The sequence below is a fragment of the Mesocricetus auratus genome, unplaced genomic scaffold (genome assembly GCF_017639785.1).
Source record: "Mesocricetus auratus isolate SY011 unplaced genomic scaffold, BCM_Maur_2.0 Super-Scaffold_100004, whole genome shotgun sequence".
Taxonomy (NCBI): domain Eukaryota; kingdom Metazoa; phylum Chordata; class Mammalia; order Rodentia; family Cricetidae; genus Mesocricetus; species Mesocricetus auratus.
Genome location: NW_024429189.1, coordinates 110,658,695 through 110,685,025, shown reverse-complemented (window position 1 = coordinate 110,685,025; position 26,331 = coordinate 110,658,695). Strand labels below are relative to the sequence as shown.

The 26,331-nt window shown below is 43.4% G+C and overlaps 1 protein-coding gene and 1 pseudogene across 14 annotated transcripts in view; one reads left to right on the top strand and one right to left on the bottom strand.

Moving 5' to 3' along the window:
• The window catches only part of Dzank1 (double zinc ribbon and ankyrin repeat domains 1), a 47,365-nt gene that overhangs the window by 7,444 nt on the left and 13,590 nt on the right, over positions 1-26,331 (top strand). For 7 of the 14 annotated variants that reach the window (XR_005877453.1, XM_040746415.1, XM_040746416.1 and 4 more), the window contains exons 4-12: positions 4,699-4,813; positions 6,075-6,171; positions 7,377-7,501; positions 8,681-8,766; positions 11,221-11,338; positions 12,645-12,758; positions 14,359-14,451; positions 23,676-23,801; positions 25,249-25,410. Coding sequence is in view for 12 of the 14 variants with exons in the window: in XM_040746415.1 (XP_040602349.1) it covers positions 4,699-4,813; positions 6,075-6,171; positions 7,377-7,501; positions 8,681-8,766; positions 11,221-11,338; positions 12,645-12,758; positions 14,359-14,451; positions 23,676-23,801; positions 25,249-25,410 (1,036 nt within the window). In the remaining 2 variants the exon portion in view is untranslated. The remainder of the gene's footprint in view (positions 1-4,698; positions 4,814-6,074; positions 6,172-7,376; positions 7,502-8,680; positions 8,767-11,220; positions 11,339-12,644; positions 12,759-14,358; positions 14,452-23,675; positions 23,802-25,248; positions 25,411-26,331) is intronic. The other 7 variants (XM_040746424.1, XM_040746418.1, XR_005877454.1 and 4 more) reach the window with 5 other exon arrangements.
• LOC121140544 lies at positions 8,222-8,395 on the bottom strand (annotated as a pseudogene).

Below are 26,331 nucleotides of genomic sequence, written 5' to 3'. Positions count from 1 at the left end.
AGGCTGAAGAAAGTCTGTGGGAAAATGCCTTAGCTGGGTATCCAAGAACAGGGCCATCTGTGGTAGGGAGATCATTTAGGCCTTAAAGGAGTGGAACAAGTGGCCGAGAACTAGGGTGACCTCAGCATTGGGTCTGAAGTGCACCTTCAGGAGCCTTAGAGAAGTGTGCTAATAGGACAACTAAGGGGAATGGAGTAGTACATGGATAAATCATCTTACGTCACTCAGACAGAATCTGCGGCTTTGGCCTTACATTTTAAATGCTTCCCCAAAGTTTAGTCCACTGTGAGTCTCTCCAGTCACCGAACATGGAGAGATTCACCAAGCATAGAAAACCAAATGTGTTTGTATGTCAGCACCAACACTTCCACTCAGATAGTGGTTATTTAGATGAATTTCATATTTCTTGGAATTTTTCTACCTTCTAAAATACAGCTTAAATTCTCTATATTATATTAGATGTTTTTCTTTTCTTTCTTTCCTTTTTTTTTTTAAGATTTATTTATTCATTATATATACAGAAGACCAGAAGAGGGCACCAGATCTCATTGTGGATGGTTGTGAGCCATCTAGTGGTTGTTGGAAATTCAACTCAGGACCTCTGGAAGAGTAGCTAATGCTCTTAACAGCTGAGACATTTCTCTGGCCCCATATTAGATATTTTTCAGCTGTGATAAAAGTGATATTTATATATTTATGATTTTACATAAAGAATTTTAAGCCTTTGGGTACATTTATTTACTTAGAGTTTAAAAACCTTTTCTAAAGGAATCTGAGCAATTACTGAAACGCAAATGAAACATGTCAAGATCAGTCTAAAAATCACAAGAGCAAGGCAAACAAAAGACCCAAGGAAAGCAGGTGATGGACGTGCAGAAGTGGTGAGTGCTAGGTACAGGGGCCAGAATCACAGCTTTGAGTGACCCATGAGGCACTGCCATGTCAAGAAAATCACCAGGAAGCTGTGCTCCACTGTGAGCTTTCACAGCAGTAAGTCAGCGGGACAGTTTAACATCCCATGATACTCCAAGCACTGTAATGATGACACGACAGCAGTTCTGCATGCCCCGAACATCTACTCCGCCTTCTATCATAATGCCACCTGTGATTTTAGCCAGGCACACAATTGCCCAATGGGTATTTCCTAATCATCCTTGATTGGTACAGGTATGTCACCAGGCCATGGCTCATAGGTATGTGTAGAAGTGAAACTTCCAGACTGTCTTTAAAGGGAAACAGGGTGGGTTCTGCTTCCCACTGCCTGGGATGTGAGTGTCAATCATGTTGATCATGAGAACGAGTGCAATGTTCTAGGGATGACGGAACAATGAAAGTTGACCCTGTGACTTCTGCATTCAGTTCTTTTCTTAGTGCTGTGATAAAGATAGGTGGCAAAAGCAACACAAGGGAGGAAGGCTTTATTTAGGCTCACAGTTTGAGGCTATGTTCCTTCCAAGGCAGGGAATTCATGGTGACAAGATGAGACAGCAGGTCACATTGCATCTACAGTCAGGAAACAGGGTGGCAGGGTGTGGGGTTGCAGAGCAAAGCTCACGGTTTTTTCTTTTTTGAAGTGCAGAACCCCAGCTCACATCCAGGATGGATCTTCTCACCTCAGTTAACTCGACATAGGAAATCTTGCACAGACATACCCAGAGGCTTGTTTCTTAAGCAATTTTAGATCCTATCAAATTAGCAATCAGCATTAACCATTACAACGCCTCTACTCTATATCCTGTCTTAGTGTCCTATTGCTGTGAAGAGATACCATGAGTAAGGCAAAGAAAGCAATTGCGAGCTTGCTTACAGTCCAGAGGTTTAGTTGATTGTCATCATGGTGGAAAACATGGGGGTTTCCAGGCAGATGCAGCTGCAGCTGAAGGCTACATCCTGATCCGTAGGCGAGAGAGAGACACAGAGAGAGAGAGAGAGAGAGAGAGAGACAGAGAGAGAGAGAGAGAGAGAGACAGAGAGAGAGAGAGAGAGAGAGAGAGAGAGAGAGAGAGAGAGAGAGAGAGAGAGTCTGTGCTTGGCATGGGCTTTTGAGCCCCAAAGCCTACCACACTAGTGACACAGTTCCTCCAACAAGACCACACCACCTAATCCTTTCAAATTGTGCCACTTCCTGGTGACCAAATCTGTGAGTAGGGGCCATTCTCATTCAAACGCCCACAGCATCTTTGGATTGCTTGCACTTGTTGATTCTGATTGTTTTTTTTTTTAATTATTACTTTGGTTCCAGTTGTAGTAATCAACCCATACCCTAACACAAAAAGGAGCACCTCAAGCAAATATCTACAGAGAACACTATCAAGGGTGATGAGATCTCAACAAGTAGACAATGTCCAGTGCCATTGATATGTGGAGAAATAGAACCCTTTCAGAATGTCCTTGAGAATGTAAAATATGAGAGAGTAGGGGAAGGATTGGCCCAAGAACAAATATTTGTAAAAGAAGTCATCCAGCCCTAATATCCGATGGTACCAATGAAAGAGTTCACATGAGAGCCACCCTGCTGTGACCAGTTTACCCAAGAACCTGGGTTTGAGGCACTAGCTTCTGGGCACTTAGCTGTGCAGCAGTAGATATAGATGACCCAAATAACAATGGGGTAACGAAACACTGTGGAAACTGGGATTCTTTTCTGAGTGAAAGTTTAATGAGTTAGCAAGAATAGAAAGAATGTTCCAGCATTTTTTTTGTTTTTGTTTTTCAAGACAGGTTTCTCTGTATTGCTTTGGAACCTGTCCTGGAACTCACTCTGTAGACGAGGCTGGCTTTGAACTCACAGAGATCCGCCTGCCTCTGCCTCCTGAGTGCTGGAATTAAAGGCGTGTGCTACCAACACCGGCTTGTTCCAGCATTTTAATTAATACTTTAGATATTTATGTAAGAGGTATTCCATCTTTCAAAGGATTTCCCCTAGATCTGACTTTGTCATCTTCCTCTGAGGATCTAATAGCTGATATAGTTTTTGCAAGTAAGCACTGCCTTGTGTTCAATAGTAACTATGTTGCCATATTTCACATCTTCATCACAGTAAAACTTAATCCACTCAGATGAGAAGAGCCCTTCATTAACTCAAACAGCAGTCAAATCCATGGCACCAAATGCTAGAGCCCAAGGATTCTAAGTGCGGAGTAATACTGGCACAAGTCCTGCATATTATTTGTGCTGGTTAGTTTCGGGGTTGTGTGTGAACTTGACATAAGCTAGGGTCATCTGGGAAGAGGGAACCTCAATTGAGAAAGTAACTCCATCATACTGACCTGTATGTAGACAAGTCTGGGCATTTTCTTTACTACTGATTGACATGTGAGGGCCCCCGCCCAATGTGGGTGGTGTCACCCCTGAATATGGGGTCCTCAGTTGTATAAGAAGGGCAGGTGAACATGCCATGGGAAGCAAGCTGGTAGGCAGCACTCCTCCATAGTCTCTGCTGCAGTTCTAGGCTTCAACGGTGGGTCTAAGCTGTAAGCCAAATAAGCCCACTCTTTCCCCCCCCCCCAGTTGTTTTGGTCTTGGAGTTTTTTCACAGCAATAGAGAACCAAAGTAGGACACAAGAGCTGTCAGATCTATGGTGCTGAATGCTAGAGGCCCAAGGACTGCAAGTGCTGGGTGTCCACCCACACAAACCTTGTGTTTATCCATGTTATTAAAATGACTAATAGAAATGAAGGCAACTCTGTTTTTAAAAAGGAACTCAAGCCGGGCATTGGTGGCACACGCCTTTAATCCCAGCACTCGGGAGACAGAGGCAGGCGGATCTTGGTAAGTTCAAGGCCAGCCTGGTCTACAGAGTGAGTTCCAGGACAGCCTACAAAACAATACAGAGAAACCCTGTCTCGAAACAAACAAATGAACGAACAAAAAAGAGATATTTTTGAGTCGGTGGCAAAAATTTTAATCCCAGCAGTTGGGAGGCAGAAGCAGGTTGACCTCTGTGAGTTAGAGGCCAGCCTGGTCTACAGAGCAAGTTCCAGGACACCAGGACAGCTAGGAGTGTTACACAGAGAAACCATGTCTCAAAAAAAAAACAAATAAAAATTCTTTTGATTTATTTTTTATTTTATTTTATGTGTATGAGTGTTTGGCCTGTTTACATGCATACAGTGCCTCTGGAGGCCATAGGAGGGCGTCACATCCTCTGGAGCTGGGATTATAGATAGTTGTAAGCCACCATATGGGTGCTTGGAATTTAACTCAAATCCTTTGGAAGAGTGGCCAGTGCTCTTGACCTTGCAGTGATCTTCCTACCCTAGCCTTCTGATGCTGGGATTACAGACATGTACCTCTATCTATGCCTGGCTTTCCAGGGTTGGTTTTGCTAGAGCAGACCTAGAAAGAAGTTACAAGAAATGCCAGTCACTTTCCTGATCTTGAGCTCCTGGGGGCTGAGGCCAGTATTCTGAGAGCAAGGAAACAGGAAGGATGGGAAGGGTTGCTGCACGCTGGCCTGTGGCTCTGTGAACAGCACCGGGATGGAGCGGGGTCTAGAGTACCAGAGCCACTGCTGAAGACTGCCACAGCCCACCTTCACCTCTAGTCCTCACTTCTAGGGTTCTACTCGACCAATTTAAAATATAGCAAATGAAGTGGCTACATTAGGTAACTGTAGCATCATCTTAACTGCTAGCCACCTTTGCCTTACATGTTTGTATAATATACACTCTCCTTTTCAAAATATGATTTTTCAGAGACTGCAGACAGAGCGGGGTTGTAACAAAGGTGTTCCAGGTAGACTATGAACCACCGAAGATGGTTTCTCCTGAAGACAGTGTTGACGATGCCCTCAAAGGCTTTTCAAAGCAGGCAAGTAATGAAACCGAAGAATGTATAGATTGTCACTATATGCATCATCCTTTCTTGCCCAGTGGGCACACCCTCCCCTTTCATTACAACACTCTACTCACAGTCAGATCCTTATGATTAAGGTCAGGATCAACTTCACTGATTTCCTAGCCTTGCTCAAGCCTTCCACTGCCTAAGATCAGAATTTAGACTGGGCGCTGTCACTGCCTGTGCTCCGTTGTCTGCAATGACTACCTGTGATGAAACAGAAACCATTAGCATACCACCCAGGGAATCAGCTTTGTGCGTTTTGTCTATGAATGCTGCATTAATGCTGCATAAACTCCAGATAAACAAGCTGTCTGCACTCTTTACTATCCTTGCTCCAGGCCTTCGCTGGGGAAAAGTGACCTGAGCATGTGATTCCTTGGCTTCTTGTCAGATTTTCCCATTTACAAGCTCCAACATGGCAGTAAGCAGGGCTACCATACTTTTAGCAGAGCTTAGGGGCAGGCAAGGGAGATGCAAATTGAATAGTCAGGCTAGTAGACCATTCCAGTGTGTGTTGACTTCTATTAGTCTTCACCCGCCAAAAACTGCAATTCTTCACTTCTTTGGAGAGTTAATCTGATAGACCTAAGAAGGATATTTGAAACCAGCCCTGGGTTGTCAGCACCAGTGATCCAGGTAAGAGGGCCAGAGAGTGGCCACCCAGTCAGGAGATCTCATAGGGTACTTGTTGAGAGTGACAGAGAAAGTTTGTGGGGGTGTTACCTAAGCCAAGTGGTATCCCTGAGACCAGAGCACATGTTGTGGGACCAGAGTAGATGCAAGTAGATAGAGTCTGTGGTGTGAGTGTCGCGGGGACAGTCATCAGACACCCAGAAGGGATGGAGTCCACATAAAAGAAAGGCCATAGAAGAGGGCTTAGAGGGATGTCTGGGCAGGCAGTGTGCACAAGGCCTGTCATTTTGGTCTGACCTCACCCTATTTGTCCCTCTGTTTCTGTTCTTGTGCTATTACTGTCTCTGATAATGTAACTATCCACATTTCCTATCTTGGCTGCTTGACCTGGTGAGGGCTACCAGCTAGACATGCTGCTCACCAAGTAGCCCAGACACAAAGCTGCAGGTTTCTAATGGAAACAAAAGTCACTTTATAAAAACTGCTATAATCCCTTTCCAGGAGGAGGTGTCCACCATGATACTGTCTCTACCATGGCTTCTAATTCTCCCACTCTAAGTCTAGATAATCAAATGCCATGTAATCTCTTCATTCCTAGGAACTAAAAAATGGATTTGTCGGACCAAAATTAAGGAAGAAGTATAAGAATGCTGAAAACAAATCGACTTGGAACGTTAACCTTAGACGACTTGCAGGTACGGCGAGGTAGAAGGAAGCCTCTAAGCAGGCCTCCCGCGTGCTCACTGCGCAGTTCTCATGCACTTGTGTTGAAATAAGAAAACCGGGAAGGCAGGCTACAGTTTGAATATTTTATTCTAGCTAACAGATTAAGACCACGGGAGATAAACAAGCAGTCTGATAAATTTGATTTATTGAATGATTGTATTTAAGGAACATGGGGTGCCTCACCAAAGAGTCATCGGGTTTGGGGAGTGAGTAGTATTTGGGTAAATCTTAAACAAAAGCAGAATTTTTCTAGAATTGAGTAAAACCGAGCTGTGTGAGTAGGGCCAGCATCAGATGTGGATTCAGGTTAGGTTACTTTGGAAACTACAAAGGTGCATGTAGGAAAGATGTGTTCAGCACATAGCTAGAAAATGAGCTTGCTGCTTTATGTCTTGGGAACCAGCAACATAGCTTAGCGGGCCAAAGGATTTGCCATGTAAGTATGTCCTCATGATTAGAAACATCCAGTAAAGGACTATATCACATTCTTTCCCAGCAGCAACTACTATAAAGTCTCCCTCCCATGTCAGCGAAGTAGAACTGAGAAAGAAATAATCAACTCTGTCTAAGAAAATAACCTCCCTTGATACCCTGTACAACATTCCCTGTCAAGCTAAGAAAATGGACCAGTCCAATTGCACAGTATTCAGATAACATCATTTCAACTAAAAAGAAAATCTGTGACAGCCCAACAGTATTGTTGTTGTTGTTGCTGTTTGTGTGTGGCACATGTATGCCACAGAGGACAACTTTTGGGAGCCAGTTGTCTCATTACACATGGTTCCCAGGACCAACTCAGGCTGTTGGGGGTTTTGTTTATTTGTTTTCTAAAACAGCAACAAAGTGACTGGGTCTTCTAGTTACATGACTTCCGACAGCAAAGTTTCTGGATTCCTGGGTTAGTAAGCAAGAAGAGGTTGTCACAGGTTAATTGAAATATGCTATCTGCTAACTTTGCAATGGGACTGGTATGTTTTCTTAGCTTGACAGGGAATGTTGTAGAAGGGATCAAAGGAGGTTATTTTCTTAGACTGGGTTAATTATTCCTTTCTCAGTTCTGTTTCTCTGACTTGGGGAGGGTGACTTTATAGTAGTTGCTGCTAGGAAGGACATATTTGCATGGTTTTACATGCTAACAGTTAATCACAACACAATATTTTTAATATAATTATAGACCTCAAGGTAGGCGAAAGAGCAGACCCTAAAACTCTGAAAGATCTTCGCTTCTCCGAGAGTCCACTGGAAATCCCAGCCTACCATGAAGGATCGGGTTCCAGAATAGCTACTCACCAGTCCCAGGTAACATCAGCGGAAATTCTTTAAGGTAGCCAAAATACCTCAGGCATTTTAATGCTTCCCAGCATACGTTAGAACAGCATCTTTCAGCCTTTAGCCATGTTCCAGGCAGTGTCCCAGCTCTGGAAATACTGTGTTCGAAGGGAAGAGCCTCCATGTCCATAAAGCTGCCCTATGATAGGAAATGACAATCAAGTCACACAAATGTTTGGGGGTTTTGTTTTGTTTTTGTTTTTGTAAACAGGGCCTCTCTGTGTAACACTGGCTGCCCTGGAACTTGCTCTGTAGACCAGGCTGTCCTCGAACTCAGAGATCCACCTGCTTCTGCCTCTTGAGTTCGGGGCTTAAAGGCATATGCCACTCTGTTATACACAAAGAAACCCTATCTCAAAAAAGAAAAAAAAAAGGGCATGTACCACCACCACCATCAGGCTTCCCCATGGTAGTGTTTTTGTTTTACAAAGCTACTTTTAATATTTCGGGGTGTGCCCCACAGGAATAAAAAGCACTGAGAAGGGGCAGCCCCCTCACCCCCCAGGAGTGGGGGCAGCTCCCTGAGGGGAAGGAAGCACAAAAGGAACCCACTGCAGACTCAGGGCAAAGGGAATGCCATCGGTGCTGGGACCTGTGAGCACTACAGGAAGAAACTCGAAACTCAAGCCTGGCGGACTGACTCCAGGCACACAGGCATAGAGCAAGAGGGTTGGACACGAAGCCACAAAGCTACTTGGGCTCTTCCTTCTTGCTTTCCCTTTTTTTGCTTCTGCTGCCTGATCTCTGAGTCCCTCTGCTTGCGGGCTGCAGCAGAAAGCCCTTCATCTTGGCGCTTTCCCTTAACGGAGTTGCTCTGCTCTTCATGTTCTGGCCAGCAAGCTCTCGCTGATTACTCGGGGTCATGGCGAGGGCAGTGGCTCCAACCTGCCTGTGCTGTGTCACCTCGTTCAGGTCGAGGTTCCAGCCTTCCCTCCACCCCCATGATAATTTTAAAACATGAATGTTGGTGCCAGGCACTGGTCTACAGAGCAAGTTCCAGGACAGCCTCTAAAACAATACAGAGAAACCCTGTCTCGAAAAAAAAAAAAAGAATGTTGGTAAATGAATTTGAACGGACTTTCCTTACCCGATAGCCTTCACTATGTTATGCACCTGTACGTGCATTCCTAGCTGTTTTCTTCGTTTCAGTCCCCGGGCTTTGCGCATATAACTGGCCAGAGAAGTCTGACAAGCACAGAGATCACACGGATCCAGAGGGACACGGACTTCCTCAAGTACGTGACATGTTCTCTATCAGTCTTAGACAAAGTCACCATCTCCCATGGAGACTTAAAATGAAGTATAACGCTGGTTTTACCTGGTTTTTTAAGTTAAATTTGTTGAGATAGGCCTACTTGCCATGTAGGCCTGGCACTTGCTATGCAGTCCAGGTTGGCCTCAAACTTGAAACAATTTTCTTGCTTCGGTCTCCTGAGTTTTGGTGTTTTAGAGTCTTAAGACCATATAGTTGGGGAAAAGAGGCTGGGACTAGAGAGATGACCGAGTAATTGAGAGCACTAACTTCTCTTCCAGAGGACCTGAGTTTAGTTGTCCACACCCATATAGTGAGCACAACTGTCTGTAACTCCAGTTCCAGGGAATTCAGCCCCTCTTCTGGCCTCTATGGTTATGGGCATGTATTGCAGTCAAAACATCCAAACACAGAAAATAAAATGTAGAAAAAAATTTTAAAAGGCTGGACGTTGGTGACGCATGCCTTTCATCCCAACACTCGGGAGGCAGAGGCAGGCGGATCTCTGTGAGTTAAAGGCCAGCCTGGTCTACAGAGCAAGTTCCAGGACAGGCCCCAAAACAATACAGAGAAACCCTGTCTCGAATAACCAACCTCCCCCACAAAAAACCAAAAAAACCAAAACCCAAAAAACAAAAACAAAAATTTTTTAAAAAGGAGGGGGGCTAACTGGCATACACTAAAATGCTTGTCTGTAAAGAGTGTGATTGAAACATGTGTGACCTTCTTATCATGCCCCATCCAGTCAACTGTTGATCTTCTTCTTCTTCTTCTTCTTCTTCTTCTTCTTCTTCTTCTTCTTCTTCTTCTTCTTCTTCTTCTTCTTCTTCTTCTTCTTCTTCTTCTTCTTCTTCTTCTCCTTCTCCTTCTCCTTCTCCTTCTCCTTCTCCTTCTGCTCCTCCTCCTCCTCCTCCTCCTCCTTCTCCTTCTTCTTCTTCTTCTTCTTCTTCTTCTTCTTCTTCTTCTTCTTCTTCTCCTTCTCCTTCTCCTTCTCCTTCTCCTTCTGCTCCTCCTCCTCCTCCTCCTCCTCCTCCTTCTTCTTCTTCTCCTTCTCCTCCTCTTCCTCCTCCTCTTCTTCGTCCCCATCCTCCTTCCTCTTCTTTTTAGACAGGGTTTCTCTATAGCTTTGGAGGCTGTCCTGGAACTCGCTCAGTAGACCAGGCTGGCCTCAAACTCGAGAGATCTGCCTGTCTCTTCCTCCTGAGTGCTGGGATTAAAGGTGTGTACCACCATCACCCGACTATATCTGATTCTTAGTTTGTCATATTTGTGAAAAACTTCAGCTATTCACACGTGTCACATGCCTATAATGCCAGCCTTAATGATGTTAAGGTAGGAGGATCACAAGTCCTGTGCTAACCTGGGCTTAATACAAAGTTCCAGGTTAGCCTGGGAAACACAGTAAGATCCTCTCTGTTTAGTCACAACATAGCAAACAAGAAGCAGAGAGTGCACGGGCTGAACCAGGGAGGGGTACAACCTTCAAAGTCCATTCTCTGGTAACGTGCTCCACTAACCAGGCTCCACAGCCTTCACACGACACACGAAGGCTAAGCATTAGAAACCCGAGGTTGTGAGTGGCACTGCAGACTCAAATCGTAACATCTCACCACTGGCTCCAGAGCTCATGGCCTTTCAGCGCAAAATGCAATTTGCCCAACTGTGAAAGTCCATGGAGTCTTAAAAGTCTCCTTAAAACTGATATTAAATATGTAACTGTTTAAATGTTTATATCCTGTTGCTGAGCTACTCATATGCCACTATGAAATTGCCTTCTTTGACTCTGGTGACTTCCTCTGCTCAGACATCCACTTGCTCTAATAATGAGTAGACACCCCACCTTCTTTTAACGAATATCTTATGACATATTGTATCTTACAATTTACTTTTGTCCCCCTACTTACATTTCATTTCTTTTAAGCAAAATATAGTTAGGTCTTACTTAAAAAATTATTTCAGACAACCTCTGCATTCTTTTTTCGGGGGGTAGGGGTTTGAGACAGGGTTTCTCTGTGTTGTTTTGGAGGCTGTCCTGGAACTAGTTCTTGTAGATCAGGTTGGTCTTGAGATCCACCTGCCTCTGCCTCCCAAGTGCTGGGATTAAAGGTGTGCCTAATGAAGGTATTTTAGAAATACCACACACACACACACACACACACACACACACACACACACACGCACACACTTCTGAAGAATTTCCTCTCCAACTTTCATGTTGTGGAGTGCATGTGTGTGTATCTGAATTTAACTATGATTGTTTGCATAAGCATGGACTTCAGTATTTTTATCACTGATAAAAAAATGCCCCTCCAACAACCTTTTACTGCCAGTAGTCCCTTGGGGGTGAGGGAGGGGCAGGAGCACATGCACCTCTCCCATCCATTAGATATGTAAGAATGTAGACCCTCATGGATAAATGGAAACTGTTTGGTTGTAGGTGTGCCCACTGTCTGGCTTCCCGTCCATCTGATCCCTTTGCTCGCTTCTGTCATGAATGTGGCGCTCCTGTCCCACCTATATTTGGCTATCGCCTTCCACCCCCGGAAGGGGCTCAGGTAAGCTGCAAAATGTTTGAAAACATTGGTGTCTAGTTTTATGTGGCTGTGTAGGTAGCTGTGACAAGGGCCTGTCACATAAGCCACAAACATTCACTGAAAGAATTTGAACACATTGATCCCTTGCTATCCAGGTCCTTCCTGAGAGTAGGATCATGCTTCTAACAGGAACTCTGTGTGGCCTCAGAGAAGACAGATTGAGCCACCATGTGGTTGCTGGGAACGGAACTCATGACCTCTGGAAGAGCAGCCAGTGCTCTTAACCCCTGAGCCATCTCTCCAGCCCCCAAATCTTACTGTTTAAATGGGACAAGGTTGGCTCAAAACTGTGCTCATGTACCTCAAGCTAGTAAGGCTCTGCTGATAAATGTTTGTGTGGGCTAGACGGAATATGAAACTTAAAACTGTGTTCAAGTTAGCCTAGGCTTTTATTTTTTAATTAATTTTTTTTTCGAGATGGGGTTTCTGTGTGTATCCCTGGCTATCCTGGAACTCACACTGTAGAGCAGGCTGGCCTTGAACTCACAGACATCCGTCTGCCTCTGCCTCTTGAGTACTGAGATCAAAGACATGTGCCACTACTGCCTGGCAGCTTTTACCTATATTGAGCTCTTTTTTCATCTACACATGCAAGTAGAGATGTGTGTCTTCCTGGGCACAATGAGGACTTATTGAGACATTACAGTTAGATTACCTGCTAAAATCCTGGGCACGATGCTGGGAGAATGTCTCAGTCAGTAAAGTACTGCTTCACTTGCAAGCACAAAGGGTCAGTTCTCAACACCTGGCTCCCTAGCCAGCCTTGGGGCTGCAGGCTTCGCATAATTGGTAAGCTGCAGGCCAGTGAGAAACCCCCTCTCAAAGGAGATGGGCAGCATTCCTGATGATGACACCTGAGGTTATCTTCTGACTACCATGAGCCACTGGTCCTCTTTGTTTGCTACTGAGATTGTCATCTTAGTAGTGTTCCAAATAAGGAAGGCCATGTACAGCAGCAATCATAGAATTAGTACCGTTCCCAGCCCACCCTGCCCTGGGGGAGTCGCTGCCCAGAGCAAGGAGGAGAGCAGCCTGTAAGAACCACCGTGCTCTTGTGCAAACGGGCATTTCCAGGACCTTTTCGGTCTGTTGCTCACCTTTGGCTTACAGCTCTCATTCTAGAGTAAGCAGGTTTTTACTCTTAGTGGCAATAAAATAATAGGAAAGGTAATTATTTTAAGAGTCTACAAAAGCAAACCCAATCTTATAAAGTGAGTCCTGTCAGCCTTTATCTCCCAAGTCAAACCTGACCTTTCCCTCTGAGCAGATGGGCCTGTGTGCAGAATGTGGAAGTGTGGTACCCATGAACACCCCCATCTGTGTGGTGTGCGAGGCTCCTCTTGCTCCACAGCTGCGGCCCCAGGCCAGCCTCCACTTGAAGGTAGGGAAGTGTGATTCTGTGGAAACATGAATGAGATAACACAGAAGGTGATGTTTGAATCATTGTGTCTGTCTTCAGCTGGTAGAGTGGACTAATGACTGATAAACTAATGTCTCATGAACAAACCCATTCTCATTTTTAGGAAGGCACACTGATCCAAATAGATAACACCCAACAGGATCTATAAGGGAGATGCCTACACATATTCCCTGAAAATGAATTCTGAGGACAAATTGCATTACAGCTAATTTAGACAGTGTCTTACTGTTTTTGCGTATTCAGAATTCAGTATTGTGATTAATATTGACTTACAATTGCTCAATGACAGTGGCTTCATGTTTTTGTTTGCTCACTCTGCCGGTGGCTCCTATCTTGTAGAAAAAAGGGGGTTAGAACTGACACACCCTGGCCTCTCCCTCACAGCTGAAACTTCACTTTCCCAGCTTCAAGCAGGGGCTCCTCAGGGCCTGTTTTAGGGAATCTGATCCTGCCACACAGGGCCTGGCCTCGACAGCTTTCTAGAACTTTGATGCAAGCCTCCACGACCCCCTCGGCACTGCATCGTTCATGGCTGCAGAACCAATACCTTGTGGATGGTGCTAGTAAACTCTGCTGCCAGCCCCAGATAAACCCTGGCCCTTTCTCCACGAGTAAGCCTCTGGGCTCCTTGGTGGCTGCCCCTGGAAAGCACTGACCTAAGCGGTTGTGGTAGTTCTTTCCAGGCAATTTGCATCTGCTAAACTGGAGCCTCCTGTGGTGCAGTCTGACCCTCTAGGCATTTCCCTGTTATTCCAGGGCAAAATGTGAGGTTTCTCCTTAAATGTGCTAATCTTATTAACAGGTATAGTGTCTCCCCGCCCTCCTCCATCTCCTCTGCCCTTTTTTCTCACTTTTAGCTCTATCTAGTTCTGTCATCTCCTCTGTTGCATCTTGACTCTTGGACTGACTTGGGAAGTTGCATTAATATTTTCTTCTGACGTCACTTCTTCCACTTTATCTAAGTCATAACTCACAGAACAAACCTAAATTCATAGTTAGCATAGTCTCGGGACCCAGCAGACTTGTAAACCCACAGGTGAGCTTCTGCTGCTCTCAAGTCTTTTTCTTTACAGTGTAGGCCATGAAGTAGAAAGCCTGTTGGCTATCAGGTTTCCCTCTTGGAGATGGGAGCATAACCATTGTAAATTTCAAATTGTCTTCCTCAAACTAAATGAGTACTGTCTTCAGTTTACTTGCATGCTTGCCTGCAGTTTTGTTTCTTTTAAAACTGTTCATTTGAACTGGGCATGGTGGCACACGCCTTTAATCCCAGCACTCAGGAGGCAGAGTCAGGCGGATCTCTGTGAGTTCGAGACCAGCCTGATCTATAAGAGCTAGTTCCAGGACAATCTCCAAAGCTACACAGAGAAACACTGTCTTGAAAAACAAAACAACAAAAAACAAAAACAAAAAACCCGCAAAAAAAAAAAAAACCTGTTCATTTGTCTGGCACTATTCCCAGTATTCCTAACTGGGTGCTGTAACACTGTTGGCTGACTAACAGGACTGCTAACACCTCCACCCTGTTGTTGCTCATTCTGTTTCTAATTCCGTTATCAAGGAGAAGGTGATCTGTCGCACCTGTGGCACCGGGAATCCTGTTCATCTGAGATACTGTGTCACCTGTGAGGGGACCCTGCCTGCAACACAAGAGGTGGGTGGACTGAATGTGTCCCTATCTTTCTATCTTTGGTGGACACTAAGTTCTCAGTGTTGATGCTAACAGAGAAGTAAGACATGCAGCGGGAGGAAAAGGACAATTATGAAACACAAAATAGGAAGGGCTGCAAGATGATGGCCCAGCAGGTAAAAGCACTTGCCGCAGAAGCGTGGCAACCTGAGTTCCATGGACTTGACTCCCAAAATTATCCTCTGACCTGCACTGTAGACATTCTATCTGTGTTAATTCTTCTGATGCAGAGGCTAGCTTTCCACCTAACTGTGTCTTCAATCTCGTCTTGTTTCCTTCACCAGCAGTGGTGTAATCATAGTTTAACCTCATAGTATTTCTCTTTACCAGCACATCATATGTGCTGCCTTACGATGTCACCTGCAGGATCTATGGTTATGTGCTTCTCTTATGCTTGGTAACATGGTTGTCCTGTCCCCTCCTCTCATCAGACCAATTTTGTGTGACTTTTATGTCTTTTCAAAGTCTTCACATTTTACATCCTAGTTTTTATTTTGCTTTTTAGAAATCTTCTCTTTGCTTTGATTTTAATTTGGTCCTCTTTTTTGTTTTTGTTTTTGTTTTTCGAGACAGGGTTTCTCTGTATTGTATTCTCTGTCTCTGTATTCTCTTGGAGGCTGTCCTGGAACTCGCTCTGTAGACCAGGCTGGCGTCGAACTCACAGAGATCTGCCTGCCTCTGCCTCCCGAGTGCTGGGATTAAAGGCATGCGCCACCAACGCCCTGCAATTTGGTCCACTTTTTTCAAATTTCTTTTTATTTATTGGTTCACCTATTTATTTTTTAAATTTCCTTCCTTCCTTCTTTCCTTGTTTCCTTCCTTTCTTCCTATCTATCTACATGTATACACACACACACACACACACACACACACACACACACACACACACACACACTTGTAACTATGTAACGCTGGCTGGACTGGAACAAACTATATTGACCAGGTTCACAAAGATCTGGCAACCTCTGCTCCAAGATTACTGGGATTAAAGGTGTATGCACCATTCCTGGCCTTATTTTTTTCTTCACATTTTCTATTGAGTGTGTGTGCACACACATGCACATGAAGGTCAGAGGAAAGTGTTTTCTCCTTCTACCATGTGGGTCCTGATAATCAAACTCAGGTTGTCAAGCTTGGCAGCAAGCAGCTTTCCCTGCTGAGCCAGCTCTCCAGCCCCTTTCTAATTTCCTACAATAAGAACCACTGACTTTAAATTATTTTTCCTCGTTCTAACACAAAATGTAAATTTCTGAAGATCTTCTTTAGCAGTATTCTGTAAATATAAATATATATGTTGTATTTTCATGATAATACCATTAAAAGACTGTCCATTTTCACTGAGATCTCTCCTTTGATCTAAGACTTACTTATTGTTTGCTTCATTTCCAAATAATATTGATAGTGGTGAGTTAAAAGATAACACCCCCCCCCGTTTTTCTTTTGAAGACAGGGTTTTTCTGTGTAGCCCTGGCAATCCTGGAACTCACTCTGTAGACTAGGCTGGCCGTGAACTCAGAGATTAGCCTGCCTCTGCCTCTCTGGTGCTGGAAATAAAGGTATGCACCACCAGCAGTCATCAAGAGTTAACTCTTATTGTCAGAGCACATGCTCTGTGTGATTGGTTAGTCTAATAAGATTTATTCTGTGGCCCATTGTATGCTCTAGCTTGGAAGCATTCTAGGGACACTTGGGAAGTGTGAGTTTTCTGCCATTGTTAGGTGCAGCATTGTATAAATACCACTGAGATCTGGGGGGAAATGCTGCAGATAACTTTGCTGGCTTTTGTTTGTTGTTTGTATGTTTTTGTTTTTCTGTTTCTTCTAACAAATTTTGAAGAAGTGGTAAACAATTAGGTAAACATAAAAATTGAAAAGTTTAAAGCATTAATAAAAGAAATTGAAGCAAAGCTAGCCATGGTAACAGGTCTATAATCCCATCACCAGGGTTGAGGCAGGAGAATCATGAATTCCAGGCCAGTCTTGGCTGCACGGCAAGACTCTGACTCAAAAAACAAAACAAAACAAAACAAAAAGGAAGAAAATGAAATTGAAGACAGGAATAAATGGAAGATTATCTCATGTTCAGTCATCAGAAAAATTAACATAGATAAAATGTGTGAAGTTTCTTGTCAAAATTTTGATGACTTTATTTTTTTACAAAACAGAAAAAGGAATCCTAAGGATCACATAGAATTACAAAAGATTTGGAATGGCCAAAAAATATTTTTTAAAGACTTATTTGTTTAATGTATATGAATACTCTATATGCATGTACAGGTACAGGACAGAAAAGGGCATCAGATCCCACTATAGATGACTGTGAGCCACCAGTGGTTGCTGGGAATTGAACTGAGGACCTCTGGGAGAGTAGCCAGTGCTCTTTTTTTAAATTAATTAATTTATTTATTGTGCCTGTAGTTACAGACAGCTACAAGCTGCCATGTGGGTGCTGGGAATTGATCCCAGTCCTCTGGAAGAGCAGTCATCTTAACCACTGAGCCATCTCTCCAGCCTGGCCGAGTCTTAAGCAAAAAAGAACAAAGCTGGAATAGTCATACTTCTTGCCATACTGCAAAGCTTTAGTAATCAAACAGTGTGGTGCATGAGACACATACATAGGCCAGTGGACCAAAGAATAGTTAGCCCAGGGATAAACCCACATGTTTACCAACAACTGATTTTTTAAATATTCATTTTCTTTTATTTACTTTATGTGTATGTGTATTTTGTTATCATGTGTGTCTGTACACCACTTGTGTGCCTAATGCCCTCAAAGGCCAGAAGATGATATCGAATACCTTAGATTGGAGTCACAGGTTATTGTGAGTGGCCATGTGTGTGCTGGGAATCAAACTGGGGTCCTCTGGAAGAGCAGCCCTCTTAACCACTGAGCCATCTCCCCAGTCCCCCACCAGTTGATTCTAAGAACACAAAATGAGAAAAGGACAATTTCTTCAATAAATTGTGCAAAGAAAACTAGATCTCAGCCTGCAGAAGAATGGAACTGGACCCTTTTTGTGTGCTGTGTACCATTAAAAACAAACTTAAGATTTGAAACCTAAGACTTTAAATTACAAAGCTACTAGAAGAAACAAAGGAAAACCTCTAGAAAATTGTCTGGGGATGACGGTTTGGCCATGATCCTGAAATAAAGCAACAAAGGTGAAAATAGATGAGCAGGGCTGCACAAACGGAAGATGCTTCTGCACAGCCAAGAAACCAGCAGGGTGTAAAGACCCAGGCAGAAAGAGGACACTAACACTATACCTCCCAAGAAACTGGCAGGGTAAAGACCCAGGCAGAAATAGTCTGAACTATACCTCCCAAGGATTGCCATCCCAGGGACGATAGACTAAAACAACTTCACAAGAAAAGGTGCTCAGAAATGAGCAAAGGACTCAAATAGACACTCTCACAAACACTGCAAAGAGCCTGCAGGCACTTGAAAAATGCTCAGCACCACTAACCATCAGGTAGAGGCCAGTGAGGTGCCACTGCAGGTAAAAACACCTGCTGTGCGAGCCTGGCAACCCAAGTTTGATCCCCAAACTCGTGGTGGAAGGATAAGACCAACTCCCTAAGTTTTCCTCTGATCTCCACATGCCCTCCATAGTAAACATGTGTGCACACACATGCAAGCACACGCGCATACACACACATACACACACACACACACACACACACACACACACACAAATTAACTTTAAAATTTACAAGAGGCATTGCCTCACTCCAGTTACAATGGCTATCATCAAAAAAACAAAAATAACAAATTCTGGTGAGGTTGTGGAAAAAGAAAAACCCTTATACACTATTTATGGATATGTAAATTCATATAAACATTATAGAAAATAGTCTGGAGATACCTCTAAAAATTAAAAATATCATATAATCCAGAAGTCTCACTATTAGATATACATATATATATATATAAAGAAAATATCTTTAGATAGATACATCCCATGGTCATTGGAGTTCATAATAGCCATGATATAACACCAATTGGAGATTATCAACAGTTGAACAAGATGGCATGAATTCTGAGTAGAATACCATTCAGCCATTAAAAAAGGAGGAAAATCTTTTACCTATAGTATGGAGGCATTATTTTGAGTATGAAATAAACCATGCACAGAGTCAGATATTGAGTGATCTCTCATATGTGCAAAGTGTACTAGCGATCAGAAAACCTCAAAACCCATTAGTACCAGAGACTGTTAGGTGATGGTTTGGGGAGAAGTTGGTGAAAGATACATTACTTTTGAGACTACATTCAAGAGTTCTATTGTTCATCATGATGACCAATTAATTCTTCTTACCTGTGCTACTGTACATAATTATTCGCTGTATCTTCGAAACTTTCCAAGAGATTAAATGGTGTTCTTACCATCAAAAAAGAATAAGTACGTATGCATATGATCAGTGGTATAGTTTGACAATTCCACAATACATTGTATCATGCACAAGACATATAGAAATTATTCTCTCTCATTTTTTAAGATTTATTGTTTATATGTTTGAGTTTTTGCCTGAAAGTATGTGTAATACATGCATGCAGTGCCTACAGAGGCCAGAAGAGGGCGAGAGATCCTCTGGGTCTGTTGCCATGTGGATATTGGGAATTGGCCCCAGGTTCCCTGGAGAAGCAGCCAGTGTTTTTTTTACTGCAGAGCTAGCTCTCCAGCCCACTACATAAATTATTATTGTCAGTTAACATTTATTAAATGCTCCCATGTGGGGAAACCCCACGAGATATGATTCAGATACAGTGTTTTCTTCATGTATTTTGTGGTTGTGAAAGTATGCCATCAGGCCAGTCAGGTCCCCCTTGCCTCATCCTTCCTGTGATAGTTACATATACCCTGCACCTGTACATGCAAACCCTGTGAGAATGTTAGAACCTCTGCCTTAAACAAGTGTGAGAAAAGTCGGGGCAAAAACAGTGGTCTCATTCAGCTTTAGATCTCTGCTTCCCCTGACCAGAAATACCGCCTCTTGCCTCCAGCTGGGCATGCACCGTGTGTTGTACCCTTTGTTGCAGGCCAAAGGCTAAGAGTGGAACTAAATCTGCATAACTCACCTCCCACTTGGGTGTGACTGTCCACTCTCTAGAGCCTCCATGCATTAGGAGCAGATCTTATAGCTGTGCAGTCTTACTCCATTGCCACCAAAAAGAAAATCTGCATAGTTAAAAAAAATTACCCCTGTTACATAAGATGTGTTTTCGAACCTAGTGTGGAAATAGGTCAGTAAGACTGGCAAAATTAACCAGAGCATGCACACATTCCCAAATCAAATCTGCTGTAATTTGGGGGGACTCTTGTATTTGTAGCTGTTTGTCTGGTAGTGTGGATTCAGATTTTATAACATTCTCTCATCATGAATTGCACTGTCATTTTCCTGACACCTGAGAGAATAACGGTGAGGTTGAGAAGACATAACAGGAGAAAATGGTGGCACCATGGACATAATTCTTGGAGTGACTGTTTCAATAGACTCAGGTGAATTTTTCATCAAGAGATTTAAGTTTCGACTAGAAACAGCTCATTTGGTGGCATGTTTGCCTCGTATTACTGAGCTCTGAGTTTGACGCCCAGCACTGTATAAACTGAGTGTGGGGGCACACACCTGTAACCTCAGAATTAGGAGGTGGGGGCAGAACGGTGTAGTTGGCCTTTCTTGTGGGACTGCCAGCTCCCCAATAATGACACGGAGACTTACTATTAATTGTAAAAGCTTGGCCTTAGCTTAGGCTCTTGTAGACCAGACTGGCTTCCAGCTCACAGAGATCTGTCTACCTCTGCCTCCCAAGTGCTGGGATTAAAGACATGCATCACCACCCCGGCACACCTTTAATCCAATCAGCTGGAGGCAGAGGCAGACAGATCTATGTCAGTTCAAAGCCAACCTGGTCTACAACATGAGTTTCAGGACAACCAGGGCTGTTATACAGAGAAACCCTGCCTCAAAATAATAATAACCAAATAACAATAGAATTATAATAATAATTTAAAGGAATTTTCAGCCCTTCTTTCATCACTCCTCTTACCCTTTCCTTTGGTCTTCTGGACTTCTTATATAAAAAGTAAGACATTTGAAATTGATTATGTTAACTGTCAATGATGGGATTCTTCCATTTCTGGTTTTCATCTCTCAACAAAACTGCTTAGGAACAATACCAAAATTGAAAAAAATATTCATTTATTTTTGCTTACATGTATGAGTGTTTTTGCCTGTGGGCATGCATGTGCACCATGTGTATGTCTGATAACCATGGATGTCAGAAGAGGTCATTGGACCCCCCTGACTGGAATTAGAGATGACTGCGAGCCACCATGTGGGTGCTGAGAACCACACCCAGCTCTACTTTGACAAGAGCAATAAGTCCTCTTAATGACTGAGTCATCTATTCAGGTCCCCAAATTGAATGTTTTTAAAGATGCATTTGTATTGGAATGGCTCATCAGCATGGAGGTGTTAGAATGATATTGTTTATGAAGTGGCAAAAATAGCAGTGCATGTTCTGTGTGACAGCCTCATGTCTTGTCTCGTCTTGTCTTTAGGAGCATTGATATGATGGGGTAAGATAAGTTTTCTTTCTTGAAAACAACTTTATATTTAAAAGTGCACTTGGACTTTCATCCTCAATGAAAGATCTGAAGGCTTCATGTTTAGAGCCCCAAGTTGGCAAAATTTCTGTCCAATTTTTATTTCAGTTGCACAGCAACTAAAGCATTTACTACTTCTGCAGACAGCACAGGCCACATGGTGGCTCACAACCTTCTGTAATTCCAGATGCAGGGAATCCAGTGTCCTCATCTGTCTTCCTCTGGCACAGGCAGGCACATGGTGCACATACATACATACAGGCAAAAATAAAATAAGTCTTTTTTTAAAAAAGAAAAATGTGCACACCTTTAATCCCAGCACTCAGGAGGCAGAGACAGGTGGATCTCTGTGAGTCTGAGACCAGCCTGGTCTACAAAAACTAGTTCCAGGACAGCCTCCAAAGCCACAGAGAAACCCTGCCTCAAAAAAAAGAAAGAAAGAAAAATGTTAGTATTAGGATAACTGAAATGTAAAATCTGAAGCAAAAGCTTCCAAAGAATGTATCTTTTGGATTACCCTGAAGATCTGTCTCTGGTTGCACAGAAACTAGGTTAATATACATGGAAGGATTCTTTCCTAGACTCCCTGTGCCAGGAGCTGGTGTGACCACTCTCTAAAAAGAATGTTCTGCTTTAGAATAACAGAGTACCCTTGAGTTAAACAGGATTCAGTTAGGCAAATACAGTAACTAAATTAGCCATCCCTGAGAAAGAAATTGTCCTTAGAAAAATATCTTTCTGTTGTCCAGATATTTGAATATATGGCAATATATATTCAGTTATTAATTGGATTAGTTATTCATCAATTTGACTTCCAAGTACCAAGATCACTGGTATTGTACAAGTGGAGTAAAATGTAGAATTATAGTCCTTTTGTGTGCATAAGTCAGCATTTAATACAAAGCCCAAAGAGAGAGGAGCTTGAGGAAGAGAACTTGACCCTGTGCTGAGCATTCCTTTGTACTCACTTGGCACTCACCCAAACCCACTACGGATCTGTGAGGACATTGCCAAGGGACTGTGTGAAATCTTGGACAACAGACTGTAAAACCGGTTGTCCTGGACTCAGCGGTGACACCTGTCTCACAGAAAAGCTCCTGCATAGACAGTCACAGAAGTGCCACTTCTACTGTTATCCCCATTTGGAAAGTGAAAAGCTGTCACATTACACAATAGAGAATAAGCAGGAGGAGTCAAGATTCTAATCCAGATCTACCTAACAGTGTCAGAAATTCTCAAGAAGCAACCATTTCCCTCTCTACAATAAAAGAATTCCTTTTTAACTAGAATGCTGGAGCCCAGGATCAGAGACAGGAAGTGAATCATGAAACTATTATTTATTTAGAGATCTGGCAATCTGGGATGTCAGGGACTATCTCCCAGTCTGCCTTCCCCATCTCATCCCCAGGTAGCATATCTACAGGGAATCAGAAGGAGGCAGTGAATCACAGCAGAGGTTGTCTCTCTGGTCCTGGGCAGCCTCCTCTGAGAGGTGTTGGTGCTTCCCTCCCTGCTGCTCCCCGTACTTGCCCCTCATTGTTGTCTCTGTGTAGTAAAGGTTCACATACTTCCATTGATGTAGTCTTCATTCCTCCCAAAGAGCCATCTAGAGATCCCTGTGTGAAAGGCTAGCTTAAAACAAGCGCTCTTGCTGCACGACGCGTCCAGTGTGGATCTGTGGGTTCTGTCCTAAAATATGAAATACAAATGTGCTCTTACTTTTTGAATTTCATGATTTATTTTATATACATGGGTGTTTTGTCTGCATGTGTTTCTGTGTGCCTCTTGTGTGTCTCATGCCCTCAGAGGTCAGAAGACAGTGTCAGATCCCCTGGAACTGGAGTTACAGAGAGTTGTGAACTACCTACCATGTGTGGTGGGAATGGAGCCCAGATCCTCTGAAAGAGTGACAAGTGCTCTTAACCACTGAGCCATCTTTCCAGCCCCAGATGTGGTCTTACAGTGTAGAATAAAAGTGACTCTTCCCTTACCCTATCATTTCCATGCCTAGGCTGGAGAATAAATCAATGTTTCCCTAGGGCAAACAGGAGAAGATAAATCCAAGTCATGGCCCTACAGGCCTCAGCTTGGTTTATCAGCAATGTTCTATTACTACTACTTGGCTTGCTCAGCCAATATACCAATGACATAGAGGGGTATGGTGATGTAGGAGGTTCCATTTTCTTTGACTTACTATGATTTGCAGGAAGCAATATGAACTTAAAATTTGGTGAATATGGGTCAGGCTTAGTGGCACACACCTGTAATCTCAGTACTTTGGAGGTAGAGACAGGAGAATCTCTGTGAATTCAAGGCCAGCCTGATCTACATATCGAGTTCCAGGACAGTTAAGATTATGTAGAGAGACCCTGTCTCAAAAAAAAATAATAGGTGAATCTATCATACTTTTAACCCTTTTGCAAAAAAGAAAAGAAAAGAAAGTGTGCAGGGAGGGGTGGTGGTGGTTGGGATATGGGAATATTTCTAGTTTCTGTTGTTTTGAGTTTTATTCCCTTATTTGGATGGAGTGGGAACTGGAGAACATAGTTCTGACTCTGTCTGTCAATATTGCTTTGTTCAGCAGTGGCTGTACAATGGAAATGAAGTCCCTCATCCACCCTCTCGGAATGGGGAGACCATTTCCTGCTCTAGATGTGGCTGCCAGAACCTCTGGGAGGCATCCTTCTGTGACTGGTGTGGAGCCACGGTAGGCACCTAAAGACTGAGTCTCGCCACCAGGCAGTGGTGGCACATGCTTTTAATCCCAGCACTCGGGAGACAGAGGCAGCGGGTCTCTGTGGGTTCTAGGCCAGCCTGGTCTACATTGCAAGCTCCAGGACAGCCAGGGCTACACAGAGAAACCTGTCTTAAAAACAATAAAGACTGACACTTTGCTGGCACCCTGGAGAGCTAAGGTCTACCCATGCAGGAGATCCTATGGTTTCTCTACCAAGAATTTGGAGGTAGAAATAGTTTCATAGGCTGGAATGGAGAAGCCCTTCTCACTGAAATTGATTTGCATTTTTTTTGAGGCTAACCCTTTCCACTCCTTTACTGATCACAGGAATTTCTTCTGCAAATGGAGTTTGCCTATTTTTAATCAAAATGTTAAAATCATTTATGTTTATCTGATATTGCATTCAAGTAACAAAAGAGTGAATGGCTGTCTCCTTCATCTTAGCCTCTCCTCAGAAGCTCACCTGCTTCAGAGATACCAGGTGACTCTCATCTCCAGTGACCTGGTACTTACTGACCCATTCTGACCCATTCTTTCTACTTGGCAATATACCTTAGCTTCACATGCCATTGTCTGTAATATAGACTCTATGTGCACATGCCATGGTTTATTTAGGCAGTATCCCCCATTGCTGGATACTTATTTCCCTAGACTGCCATTGCTGGGCTAGAGAGGTGGCTCAGGGGGTGGGAGCACCTCCACCAAAGCTGAAGACCTGCATTCAATTCTTAGGATCCATCTGGTGGAAAGAAACAACCAGCTCTTCAAAGATGTCCTCTGACCTCCACACAGGCACTGTAACGAGCATTCTTTCTGCCAGTCTGGTCCCAGAGCCATGTCAACCCCAAATAACACACAGAGACTTTATTAGTTACAATGCTGTCGGCCAATGTCCAGGGCTTCTCATTGGCTAGTTCTGTCTTAAGTATTAACCCATGACTACTAATATATATATATATTTCTATAAGGACTTATCTTTCTGAGGATGCCATCCTGACGTGTCCTCTCTTCCCAGGATCACATGGCGACTCTCCATCCTTGACTACATTTCCCAAAATCCTCCTTAACTCCTAGTTCCACCTATCTTGCTTCACTATTGGTCAACAGTGCTTTATTTGTCAATCAACAAGACAAACATATACACAGAATGACATCCCCCATCAAGGCACCATACACACATGCACATACACACATCACCACATTCACTCATGCACACACAAAATAAACTTAAAATGCAATTTTTAGGTACCTATAATACTACACAAGATAGCCTGGGATACATTTCTTGAAGGGCTTGTCCATGTGTAGGAGAAAGTCTAGAGGAAGAACGGTTAGGTCAGAGGGCAGGCACATACACTATTTTGATAATTAGAGACAGTCAGAGCTCTAAAATCATAGCAATGTTTCTGTTCTCTAGCTTGGCATTTCTGGTAGCCACTCTGTCTGCCCAAAATGTGGGGCCAGCAATCATCTGTCTGCCCGATTCTGCGGCACCTGTGGTATTTATGTGAAGTCCATAACTCGATTCAGAATGAACAGCTTGGCCCTAGTTGCTGGGGGACCTCGTCCATTTTCTGAGGTAAGGCCTGCACACTGCATGATGGTAAGAACTGCTGCAGGGTGTAACTGACTTTGTGTACCCAGCCCTATGAGTCAGTCCAGGGAACAGAACCAAAATGCATAGACCTTGGACATGACTTTGAACTAGGTATGCAAATAAATTCAATTTAGGTTTCAAACTCTTGAATTATTTTATTTCAAAAATTATATGTTTATGCAAGTTCAAATCTAGCCTAGGGTAGAAAGTAAAACCTTGTCTCAAAAAAAAATTGAGAAACTAAGATCACATTGTTCTGTTGGAGACTTGTATCAAATAGCCCCAGAAAGAAGTAACTTTCTCTGCATTTGACCTCCTCTTGCATTTTCCCAGTAACAGTCCAAGAGCCTTCTCCCTTCCCTGTTACATCAGGTGTGTAAGATTTCCTCCTGTCAATAATCTCTGGCTGGTGGTCTTTCTCTGCAGCACACACAGGGGGGAACATTTTCCTGTTAGCCCTCAGAGTCTGATCTCTAAGCCACACAAAGACCTTCTGATGTCACCTCATCTCTTTACTGATGGAAATTGAAAATGGATAGTTATTAGACTGTACACACACTTGATCCTTAGCACATACACTTGTGAAGGACATGCTGCACTTGAACTCAGAGGCAGACTTGTGGGGCCGCCACGCTCATGGACACCTTTGTTTAAGTGAAAAGATGCTCTTTTCTCGGACTGCCTGCCATCTGTTAAAAATTGTCTATAGTAAGCCAGGTGTTGGTGGTGCACGCATTTAATCCCAGCACTCAGGAGGCAGAGGCAGGTGGATATCTGTGAGTTCAAGGCCAGCCTGGTCTGCAGAATGAATTCCAGGACAGGCTACAAAGTAATACAGGGAAACCCCATCTCAAAAAAATAAAATTGTCTATAGTATATGTACTTTCTTCTCTCTGCCAGGAA